Source organism: Eulemur rufifrons, chromosome 29 (genome assembly GCF_041146395.1).
Source record: "Eulemur rufifrons isolate Redbay chromosome 29, OSU_ERuf_1, whole genome shotgun sequence".
Lineage (NCBI taxonomy): Eukaryota > Metazoa > Chordata > Mammalia > Primates > Lemuridae > Eulemur > Eulemur rufifrons.
In genome coordinates this window covers 88215296-88228094 of record NC_091011.1, presented here as the reverse complement: position 1 = coordinate 88228094, position 12799 = coordinate 88215296, and the positions used below count along the sequence as shown (strand labels likewise).

At 35.1% G+C, this 12799-nt stretch overlaps 1 protein-coding gene across 1 annotated transcript in view; it reads left to right on the top strand.

Moving 5' to 3' along the window:
* KDM7A (lysine demethylase 7A) overlaps nt 1-12799 on the top strand; it is a 73377-nt gene that overhangs the window by 31487 nt on the left and 29091 nt on the right. The window contains exons 3-4 of the mRNA XM_069461791.1: nt 4503-4620; nt 10554-10714. Of these exons, the coding sequence (XP_069317892.1) occupies nt 4503-4620; nt 10554-10714 (279 nt within the window). The remainder of the gene's footprint in view (nt 1-4502; nt 4621-10553; nt 10715-12799) is intronic.

Below are 12799 nucleotides of genomic sequence, written 5' to 3'. Positions count from 1 at the left end.
TCACAAATAAAAGATATTTCAGTGGTATTTTGGACAGCATACAGAGTAAGACTTTATTCTAATGTACATATATGCCTTATATCTTAAGGAGAAAATTAAAGCATTGAGAAGCTAAAATATTACTTATATTTTCTGAATTTGGTTGTCATATTGAATATGGCCTGGAGTCCTGCCCAGCCATTCTCTCTGCTTGAAACCCCTCTCCTGAGGTCTGAGGAAGTAAGGTACAAAGGACAAGGCCAGACCAAGTCTCTGACCACAATGTTTTTCCTAAGAAGGCAGGGCAAAAGAAAGGAAGCCGCCTCATATATCCTGTGGAGTGTATATGATACATAAAATGATACTTATTTTTCAGTCTTTTAGAGATACTTCAGAACCTTTTACAGATGTTTCAGAAGAATAAATTGAAATATTGTTATTGTGCAAATGTGAGAAAATACTTAAAAGGCTTTGGATGATAACCATTTCTTTTAAAACTTTAAACTGTGAACGAGCATTTTTGTGTTTACGAAATTAAAGGGAAAACTATAGACTTTGTCATTTTAAAACTGGAAGAAACCTTTGCCTGAACACACCTTGGGTTGGATGTAGGTAACCTATATAACCTCTTTATTTTTTTAAGAGATGAGATCTCACTCTGTTGCCCAGGCTGGAATGCAATGGCTCGATTATAGCTCACTGTAACCTTGAACTACTGGGCTCAAGCGATCCTCCTGCCTCAGCCTCCCTAGTCGCTGAGTCTATAGGTAGCATACCACCATGCCCAGCTAATTTATTTTTATATTTGTGTAGAGATAGGGTCTTGCTGTGTTGCTCAGGCTGGTTTCAAATTCCTGGCCTCAAGTGATCCTCCCACCTCAGCTTCCTAAAATGCTGGGATTACAGGTGTGAGCCACCATGTCTGGCTCTCTTTATTTTGAATGCAGCTTTTTTCCTAGCACTTTTTTAAAATAGAATAGAAATTTTGTTCTGATGTTGTAAGCAAATAATTTTTGAAAAGAGACTTACTAACAACTGACTGCTCATCTGTTTTATTAGAAATATTAATGATTTTCCTAATTTCTTTGTAGGAGACTTAGAAATTTAAGCCATATGAATGCATTAAGGTATTTCCTTATAAAATACAGGTTATCTATTTTGTTATATGGTATAAAACTTGAGGTTAGCAAATTGGTAGAATTATTTCATGTGTAATTGACTACTTTATTGTCATAAATGTTTCTAAAGGATGTTACTCTGGGTAGCACTGAAGTATGTGGTATATAACTTGACATAATTGTTGACCGAGAGTAATTCTTGGAAGAAGTAAATAATACAATGTTATCTCAAAAGAAATGAAACTAACTAAAGTTTATAACAGTTTTAGTTTAGAATTGAAGTATATAGTCCCCAAATGAAATAATTTTAATTTAACTTCTATGAAATATTAAGTGAGGTACTATGAGGCAGAATACTATACTACTACATGTGATGCACTCTATTTTTCCTGTATGATTTAATTTTTTAATAAACTTGTCATACTCACTAAATTGATTACATAGTCTGTAATAGGTCACAACCTGCACTTTGAGTAATGATGCTTCAGAGAGAAGATTATCTGCTACGGGGCCCTTTGTATGCTTCTCATCCTTGAAGAGCAGGAGGTCAGGCACTGGCGATCCTCTGGGCAAAGGCCCAACCCTGACTACTCCTAGGGAAAATGCCTGAGATCCAATAATCTGTTTTATCTTGATGTAAGGCTCACCTTCCCCACCTCTCACTCTCCACCCCCAATTTGGGTAATCTCTTTTGATCCCTTTTCCTCTACTATTAAGCCTCTCTTGCTTGCTACCCAAGGTTTCCTGTTCCTTTCAGAATTCTCCCAGGAGTCCTTATTATAGATACCACAGTATGATAATATCCACTTAATATGGTGAATTTAGACTTTACCCTCTTAATGGGAATTAAGAACTCTGTTTGAGGGCAGGTGTCAAAAACAGGTCAACACTTAAATATATATTCTCTGACTTCTTCAGGCACGTGCAAGCCAAGTATAAAATTTTCTCTCCTTTCCCTATGACCATTACTAAAATATTCCTCCACTGGCCTCTTTCCTTTAAGAAGTTCAATCAGCTGTTGCAGTGGCTGATTTTATATTTTAAACATGTTGGCCCAACAGGACAATTGTATCCTTCTGTTAACTTCCTACAAGTCAGCATATTTAAAAGGAAATGATAGTAATCGGCAGCTTATTACATGCCAGGCACTATAGTAGGTAAGTAAGTACTTGACCTATGTTATCTCCTTTGATATTTTTAACAACTGGGTGTGAGAAATGAGAAAAATTATCTAACTAGCTTTTTTATGTAGCTGTTTGACAGAACTGGAGCTTGAACCCTTAGCTGTTTAATTCCAAAGACAATGCGCTTCACTGATTAATCTGCTCTGCAAAAATTAAAACAGTACGATATCATAATTCACCTATCAAATGGGAAGCTTTTTTTTATTTTTAATGATGATGCTCATTGTTAACCCAGTGCCTTGAAATAGGCTGCTTATATAATAATGGTAGGAATGTAAATTACTAGTACCACTTTTCTGGAGACAATTTTGCAACATGTAGCAAGTATCTTAAAGATGTTGATCTTTCTTCTAGCATTTCTAGGAATTTATCCTGAGGAAGTAATCAGGGAAACAGATTAATATATATGAATATTAATCTCAACTTTGAAGAAAAAATCAGAATGAACTAAATGCTTAAGAATAAAAAATGATTATAATATGGTACATGTACATCCTAAAATTCTAGGCTGCCTTTAAATTGCTTTTGAATATTTAATAAGGAGAAAATGCTCATGATATAATAAGAAAGGTAAGCAGGATAAACATGTGATCCTAGTTGAAAATAAAATGGAGTTACATAGAAATGCTGAAAAAAGGATTAGGAAAAAAATGGAGTTACATATCTATATATAGTAGGAAAAAATCTGGAATGGAATACCCTTGAATTTTAGGAGTGATTTTAAATGAGAAAAAAATAAACACACAAAGGATGATTTAATGGAATTTCCTAGGAAGGTTGCTTTGTGAGTCTAAATTTTTCTCATGAAATTTTTAAAAATGGGACTTACTCTCTTCCATATTGAAGATTTGGCTTCCATAAGTTACTTGGGAATCTTGTTTTAGACTCTTAGATACGAATAAGCCTGATTTCCATCTCTGTTAATTATTTAATGTGACTTCTCCTTATCCATATGAGGACCCAATATTATCATATTATTGTGATCTTTGTAAGGTGAACGTTTAAAATAATTTGGAATCATAAAGTTGTTCCCCCCCCATAACGTTTTGTTATGAAAATGTTCAAATGTATAGGAAAAGTTGAAAGAATTTTACAGCAAGTACCTATAAACCTTTACCATCCAGATTCTACTGTTAATCATTTTACGTCATTTGCTTTCCCACATATCTATCCATGTAACTATTCCACTGTCTTATTTTTGTGGATGTATTTCTAAATAAGTTGCAGACTTCAGTACATTTTCAAGAATCATGGAGGTTTTAGGCTTAAGAGTGATATTCAGGCTAAAAAAAAAAAAAAGATTTATAATTGAAATCTTACCTTGCTCTCACATAAAAGGTGCCACTCTGGTGGAAAGAGGAATGAGGGCCAGAGATTCTCCCTTGGGTTTTTCTTGGTATCCCTTTTTGTTCAGGGTTCCTCCACACAATTTGAAAATCAGTACTGTAACCCACCCCTTCATTCCCAAGTTGAAGAATCTGATCGGAATCCAGAGGTGTTAAGTGACTTGCTCAAGGTTGCAAAGGAAGTTAATGGCTGAACTAGGAATCAAATCCAAGTTTCCTGATTTCGATTGCTGTGACTACCGAAGATTGTAGCTTCCCAAAGTTGTAGAATCACAGGATCTTAGCATTAGAACCAACGATGAAGTTATTTATTTTATTATCCCATCTGTCTTCCTTTAATTACAACTCAGTCACCTGCCCTTCTTTGTGTCAGTGTCATGCTTACTTTGGAAGTAAATCTTTACATAAAAGGGAAGGGAATTATGCTGTTAAAATAGATTACTGATGTGAGATAAAAGGCCCTATCCTGAGAGAGTGATTTGGATGATCTGACTAATCATACTATGACCAAATGTTCTAGTGAGTATCATAATTTTTTTTTTAAAAAAATCATAATTTTAAATAATTTGGAAATTTTATAGTACGTGTAAATGAGGATATTATAAAAGGCTCCATCTGCTGATTTGGATTCCTTAATTTAATTTTTAAATATTTTGAAATAAAAAGTAGATTTAAAAATCCACAGTTAATTGCTAGTAGTTGTACCATTACATTAAGCAAAATTTACTTTTGTGGCCTGGAAATGCATTAAAAACTTGAGTGTTTTTGTACTTAGAATTGTTATTTCTGATTATGTAGATTATAATGATTAGAAAAGTACATACTATTACCAGTTACCAAGAACTTTTTTTTTTTTTAATTTTCTAAAAATCCAGTGAAAAAGAGAAGAAACTGGCACAGGCACGACTACACAGAAATTGATGATGGTTCCAAACCAGTGCAAGCTGGAACTAGAACTTTTGTTAAGGAATTACGTTCTCGAGTCTTCCCAAGGTATGGAAACTTGTTCAAAGAAAATGTAAGAATGTTGGCTGATAGAGTGACATTATCTAAAGCAATGTTTTCAAACTTCAGGCTGCAACCCATTGTTGTTGTCAACGAGCTTTTCACTTTTTTTTTTCTTAATGAGGAAGAATAGAAAAATATCAAGTAATAGAAGTAAGCAAGCGTAATTTCATGGAACTTTTGTTACAGTATGTGCACATTGGGTCACTGTGTTCAAATATATTTCTTAGCTGTGGGTCACAGTCTAAAAAGTTCAAAATGCACTGGTCTGAGACAGTTGTCTCAGTACTTGGTTCCTTATCATATGCAGTTGCTGCTTCTCTTTTCCTTTTACCTCACCACCTTCTGTTTTCCAACTGTGTTTTTCTCTCTTGATGCTTTCCTCTCTGTCTATACCCTAGGTCCACCAGAAGTGCACACAACCATTGCTTAGCCTCTAGTGGCAGCAGGACTGGGCTTTTTGATTTTTTTTTTTTAATAATGGAGTATATTTGAGTTGTCTGTGGCTCAAAGAGAGTCAAAAGCATTATAAAGCATTTAATCATGCTAATTTAGACCATTTCCTTCTCACTGCCTGACATCTATTTAAAGTGGTAACGCTTAATAGGCTTTTACACAAGATTATATCCAGGCTTGTTAAAGGGGGAAGCACAATTTAAATTTAAATCACAGTATCACATGCAACCTATTAGGGAATTATTTCAGATCCTGGAATGATAAAACCTGTGCTATTTCTCCTCAGTCTTTGGGATTCCTCTCTATCCCCCTGCTCCTTAATTCTTAAACAGAAACATATAATAATAAGCATCTACTGTTGGTTCCCTCAGGTCTATCAAGAGACAGAAAGAAAACATATATGAAATATAGTGTTTCTGCATATTTTTTATGGTGTTAAAGGCCCTATTCTCAAATATTCTCCTTTTATCAGTTTCAAAATTGTAGGAGAAATATTTGCTTGTTTCCCTTTGTATTAGATAATGCTTGTTTGATTTGGAGCCTAGGCCCAGCGTTTTCAGTCTGGGTCTATTCGTGGGCTTAGGGAGGTTTGTGAGCTCCCTAAAACTGTATATACAATTTAGTGTCAATGTGTGAGTGTGCATTTTTCAGGGAGAGGAGCCATAGCTTTCATTTTTTTCTAATAGGTTCCTGACCCAAAAAAGTAGTGTTAAAAACGCTGGCCTAGTAGTTCATGTGGCTTTTCTGCCAAAGTGAACATAAATGAGAACAGATTGTAGGGATGATCACAAATGTCCAAACTATCATTACCATTGATTAAGGGTTTTTTTTGGTTTTGTTTTGTTTTGTTTTGTTTAACTCCATAAACCTTTACATCATTTACAGCCATAGTAGAGTAACAGTAATTACTAAATGACATACACTTGATGTGATTACACTGACTTGCGTAAGATTAAGTAAATGGGTTATCTTCCCTCTCCCCTATGTTAAGACTTAGTGTAAGTTTTTTGAGACGCTTTTCTACATAAATAATAACATTTAAAACATTGATGTATATACATGTATAGATGCATAAAATTTTTAAAAAATAAAATGGAGTTATGTTATGCACAGTGTTGTGCAGCTTGCCTTTTTTACTCTATTATATGTCATAGATGTCCTTCCGTACTGCCGTGTAGTATGCAAGAGTATATAAATACCATCCCCGTATGATATATGTTTAGTTTGTCTCCAATTTTTTCCTCTTGCAAATAATGTATCTGTATTTTAAGTGCTTGTATTTATATATTTTTGATCAATGGGGAAGTGAAACACCAAATATTTGAGATCAGGGTGTACAACTGATTTAAAATTCCCTGTTATTAATAGTTTGAAGTTTAAGGCATTATCTAATCCTCAGAAGTTAGGGGAAGAGGGAACAATTGTGGATGCTTATTGGGGAAACTAAAAAGTAATAACAGAACTCAAGTTCAGTAGATGAGGCAGATGAAGAACTAAGCCATCCACTTAAGACTGTCTAAGAAAAGTCTGTCTCAATTTTCTTAGGCCTCTCTCAATGGATGTAGAAAAAGCATTTGACAAAATTCAACACCCTTTTATAAGAACACTTAACAAAATAGGCATAGATGGGGCCTATCCAAAAGTGACACAAGCCATATACGACAAACCCACAGCCAACATCATATTGAGTGGGGAAAAATTGAAAGCATTTCCACTTAGAACTGGAACCAGACAAGGTTGCCTACTGTCCGCATTGCTATTCAACATAGTGCTGGAAGTCCTTGCGAGAGCAGTCAGGCAAGAGAGCAGAATCAAGGGTGTCCAAATAGGGACAGAAGAGATCAAACTCTCACTCTTTACTGATGACATGATATTATATCTAGAAAACCCCAAGGATTCAACCAAGAGACTTCTGGAATTGATAAATGAATTCAGTAAAGTCTCAGGATACAAAATCAATACACACAAATCGGAGGCATTCATATATGCCAATTAACAGTCAAACTGAGAACCAAATTAAGAACTCAATACCCTTCACCACAGCAACAAATAAAATAAAGTACCTAGGAATATATTTAACTAAAGAGGTAAAAGACCCTCTACAGGGAGAACTATGAAACACTGAGGAAGGAAATTGCAGAGGACGTAAACAGGTGGAAAACCATACCATGCTCGTGGATTGGAAGAATCAACATTGCTAAAATGTCTATACTACCCAAAGTGATCTACAGATTCAATGTAATCCCTATTAAATTACCAACATCATTTTTCACAGATATAGAAAAAATAATTTTACGCTTTGTATGGAACTAGAGAAGACCCCGTTTAGCAAAAGCAATTAGGCAATAAGAACAAAATGGGAGGTATTAATTTAGCAAACTTCAAACTATACCACAAGGCTGTGGTTATTAAAACAGCTTGGTATTGGCACAAGAACAGGGACACAGACCAGTGGAACAGAACTGAGAATCCAGATATAAAACCATCCTTATGTAGCCCCTAATCTTTGACAAAGCAGACAAAAGCATACTCTGGGGAAAAGAATCCTTATTCAATAAATGGTGCTGGGAAAACTGGATAGCCACATGTAGAAGACTGAAACAGGATCCACACCTTTCACCTCACACAAAAATCAAATCACAGTGGATAACAGACTTAAACCTAAGGTGTGAAACTATTAGAATTCTAGAAGAAAATGTGGGAAAAACTCTTATAGACATTGTTGTAGGCAAAGAATTTATGAAGAAGACCCCAAAGGCAATCACAGTAACAACAAAAATAAATAAATGGGACCTGATTAAATTAAAAAGCTTCTGCACAGCCAAAGAAACAGTCACAAGAGCAAACAGACAACCTACAGAATGGGAAAAAATTTTCACATGCCACACATCCGATAAAGGACTGATAACTAGAATCTATTTAGAACTTAGGAAAATCAGCAAGAAAAAAATCAAACAACCCTATCAAAAAATGGGCAAAGGACATGAATAGAAATTTTTCAAAAGAAGACAGAAGAATGGCCAACAAACATATGAAAAAATGCTCAACATCTCTAATCATCGGGGAAATGCAAATCAAAACCACAATGAGATATCACTTAACTCCAGTAAGAATGGCTTTTATCCAGAAGTCCCATAACAATAAGTGTTGGCGTGGATGTGGAGAGACAGGAACACTCATACACTGTTGGTGAGACTGCAAACTAGTGCAACCTCTGTGGAAAGCAATATGGAGATACCTTAAACAGATACAAGTAGACGTACCATTTGATCCAGCAGTCCCATTATCGGGCATCTACCCAAAAGAACAAAAGACATTCTATTAAAAAGACATCTGCACTCGAATGTTTATAGCAGAACAATTCACAATTGCAAAGATGTGGAAACAACCCAGTGCCCATCAATACATAAGTGGATTAATAAAATGTGATATATGTATACCATGGAGTACTTCTCAGCTATAAGAAACAATGGTGATACAGCACCTCTTGTATTTTTTTGGATAGAGCTGGAACCCATTCTACTAAGTGAAGTATCCCAAGGATGGAAAAATAAGCACCACATGTACTCACCATCAAATTGGTTTCACTGATCATCACCTAAGAGCACATTTAGGAATAACATTAATTGGTGTTGGGCACATGTGGGGTTGGGGAGGGGATGGGTGTATACATACATAATGAGTGCGATGCGCACCCTCTAGGGGATGGACACGCTTGAAGCTCTGATTCGGGGGTGGGAGGGAGTGGGGGCAAGGGCAATATACGTAACCTAAACTTTTTTTTTAAGTTTCTGTATGTTTATTTCTGACACATAGCAATCCTACAGCTGGTTTTGCTTCTGTTTAGATTTTAGATCATCAATGGGACAAGAATTCAAGGGGCAAGTTTCTAATGCAACATCTCTGTAACCTAAACTTTTGTAGCCCCATAATATGCTGAAATTTAAAAAAATGGTTATATTAATAAAAAAAATTTTTTCTTAGGCCTCAAACAGCTCTTGCCTTACTGAGAGGGTGGGAAGATCGGAGTCCAATAATTCAGAGAACTAGCATTTCCTTTTTCTCCTGTCTTTTCCTTGCCATCTAGGCTGCTGATGACATCAAACAGTTCAGATCTGATTGTATAAATGGAACTGTTCTGTTTTAATCTTTAAGGCAAGTGTTGCACTTAATTTTGACTGTACAACAGCTGTGTCCTGTGAGCAATTGGAGATAAAATCTAGAATACCCAATTGAAAGAGATCTGGAGGACAGTGACAAAGGGACAAATCATACTTAAGTGTAATGCCTAGAGAGGGCAGCTGGAGGTCCAAACCTTCTTAGTAGCTTGAAGTTGCTACCAAGTATTAAAACTTACCGAATACTGGTTATAACAGATTATTTAAATTGGTAACTGTCAATGGGAGTGTTTTGGACACTTGTGTCAATGGGTAGAGACCAGGGATGGTAGTCATCCTCCAATATGCAGAACAACACTTAATTGGTTTGTGTCCTGTTAGACTCTGAAATGTCTAGCAAATATTTGTGGTTTTTGTTTTTTTTTTTACTTTTTCAAATTATTATTTTTTAATTTCAGAATATTATGGAGGTACAAACATTTCAGTTACATAAATTGCTTTTGTACCCTTTGAGTCAGAATTAAAAGTGTGCCCATCTTCCAGGTAGTGTGAATTTCTAGCAAATATTTGTGTGAAATTTTATAGTCAGATAAAATCTGGTGTGTTTTTACTTATCCTAACTTGTGTTTTTATTTTAGTGTACATCCCACCTTTTGTTCTCATGATGTCCTACACGGCTTATGTTGAGTGGCTGCTGATCTTTTTTACTTCTGTTAAATCTAACCATTCATTAGAACTAGTTTTAAGCATTCTATTATTTTATGATGTCTTCTAGTAAGTTTATATGAACATTTACGTATTGAAATACAGGTTGAGTATCCCTTATCCAAAATGCTTGAGACCACAAGTGTTTCAGATTTCAGATTATTTTTTATTTTGCAATATTTGCATTATGCTTTCCAGTTGAACATTTCTTATCTGAAAATCTGAAATACTCCAGTGAGCATTTCCTTTGAGCATTATGTCAACACTCAAAACGTTTTGGATTTTGGAGCATTTAGGATTTTGGATTTTTAGATTAAGGCTACTTAATCTGTACATATTTTGCTATAAATTAGTTTGATTTTTTTCTTTTTACAGTTAGAGCATTTTATGTATTTTTCTGATTATATGTATTGAATTAAGTAGATTATTAAATTAAGTAGATTATTTATTATACTACCTACAAATTTTACTTTAGGATAACAAAAGGGGCTTTACAAAACATTTCTTATTAAAAGGAGAATTAGGTATGATAGAGTAACAACCATGGATAGAAGTAATTATACAGTATATGAATTAACCCATTATCACAATATTATTTTTCAATTGAACTTAATGACATTTTATTCTTATATTTTCCTGTAGTGCCGATGAAATCATTGTAAAGATGCATGGCAGCCAGCTGACACAAAGATATCTAGAGAAACATGGATTTGATGTCCCTATTATGGTCCCTAAATTAGATGATCTGGGGCTCAGGCTCCCTTCACCTACTTTTTCTGTGACAGATGTGGAACACTATGTAGGTACGAACTTGATTCCTTTAAGTACCTGGGAAGACACGGTAAAAGTAAAAATGATGGTCCTAGTAATCAAACTTAAATGAAGAAATGTTAATTTAGTTCAGTTTCCTGGGTCAGGAAAAATGAAACTTAGTGTCACCTATGTTGGAAACTATTTTTTTCTCAGCAGACTTACAACTGTCAGAAAACCAGAATGACACATTTTGCCTATTTTTACTCAGCCTCATCTTGCTGCTTTCTTTGGTGTCATTAAATTTTCTGATACATGCTTCGGGAAAACCATTCCTGAGGGCAGCTACAGATACCAAGAAGAAGACATGGGAAATTGGATTGGTTGTAGGCATCTGGAGAATACAGCTGCAAAATTTCCGGAGCCCAGTACACCAGCTGCGTGATTAGTCCCCTGGAATTAGCCTTGTGACCTCTTGCTGTTTAGAGGAGGGACCGTAAAAAGAGGAGATTATTTTCAAACCTGTTTTTACAGTAATGATTTGGTGAATGTTGCCGTGTAAGGATAGCTGGACTTAATTTGTGATTTTGAAGCCCAGGAAGGGATAAGAAACAAGGGGGAAAACTCTTTATTGCTGTGTTGTTGAGGTTTGCAGTTATTCCATTCATTCTCGTCTCGATAGTTACAGTAAAGCTGACTGTAGACGTCATTCCTTGTCAGAGATAGATACAGTTTACTGGAGGATTAGATCCCAAATCCACCTTGACTTAAAATTGTATATTCACTACAATATGTAATCTCTTCAGCATGGAATATCTGAGAACTTGTCCCTTTATTGAACAGCTCTTATTGATAATTGTTTCCCTGAGGAAATCCAATTAAATGTCATGAATTCACATTCAGCCAAATTTGAATATTTGATAAACTAGGGGATGAAGATGAGGTTTAATGTAAACCTATTTGCATAGATAGCAACTATAAAATAAATATTAATAGCTAGTGTAAATATAAGTATAGGAAAAAATGTTTAAACTGCTTTATAGCTAACTTTTTAATACTGCAGAGCACTTTAGTTAAATATTAGTAACAGAACTGTGTTACCCCCTAAAGATAAAATAAAGAACTCTGTGAGACAATGGTTTCTTAAACTATATGAAATTAAAATAAGAAAATGGCATTTATTGGGCACGGTGGCTCACACCTATAATCCTAGCACTCTGGGAGGCCAAGGCGGGCGGATAGTTTGAGCTCAGGAATTCGAGACCAGCCTGAGCAAGAGCAAGACCCCGTCTCTACTAAAGAAATAGAAAGAAATTAGCTGGACAACTAAAAATATATATAAGAAAAAAAATTAGCTGGGCATGGTGGTGTATGCCTGTAGTTCCAGCTACTAGGGAGGCTGAGGCAGGAGGATTGCTTAAGCCCAGGAGTTTGAGGTTGCTGTGAGCTAGGCTGATGCCACCGCACTCTAGCCTGGGCAACAGAGTGAGACTCTGTCTCAAAAAAAAAAAAAAAAAGAAAATGGCATTTATTTGTTTTCTATTTCAGATTGGTTAAGTATTGTCATATTTTGAATTCCACTGTATTCTATAGTCCCTTGTAAAACTGATTGTGCTTCGTAGGGTGGCAGTGCAGTGGTCTATAAGCATCACTTCATGGTTTTATAAGAAAACTGTAAATTAATCATAATTCAGAACTTATTCAGACACTGACGCTAATCTGAACTGATTTTTGCTTCCTAACCACTAATTTTTTTCTTGAAAGAGAATATTAAAAAAGAAAACATTATCAGGAGAGCAGAAATTGTTTGTCCTGGTCAACTTGCTCACTAATTCCCCAATGACTGATCTGCTTTTTAAAATGATAGAATCTTAGGTATTATGGAAGCGAAAGGGAAAAGTCAATCTTCTCATTTTACATGTCTCAGAAAATTGAAATCCAGAAAATGTTGCACAATTTCCACATACAATATGAGCTGCACATAAGATATCATTGGTATATGGAAAGCTTTGTAAGCCATATAAATTTTTATGCTCAGTGTTATGCATCTCTTATTGCTTTATTCTTTTACTCAAAAACTGTCCCTTTTTTTCTAAAGGTCCAGTTGAAGTTTAAAAAGTAAGAATATAGGAAGCATC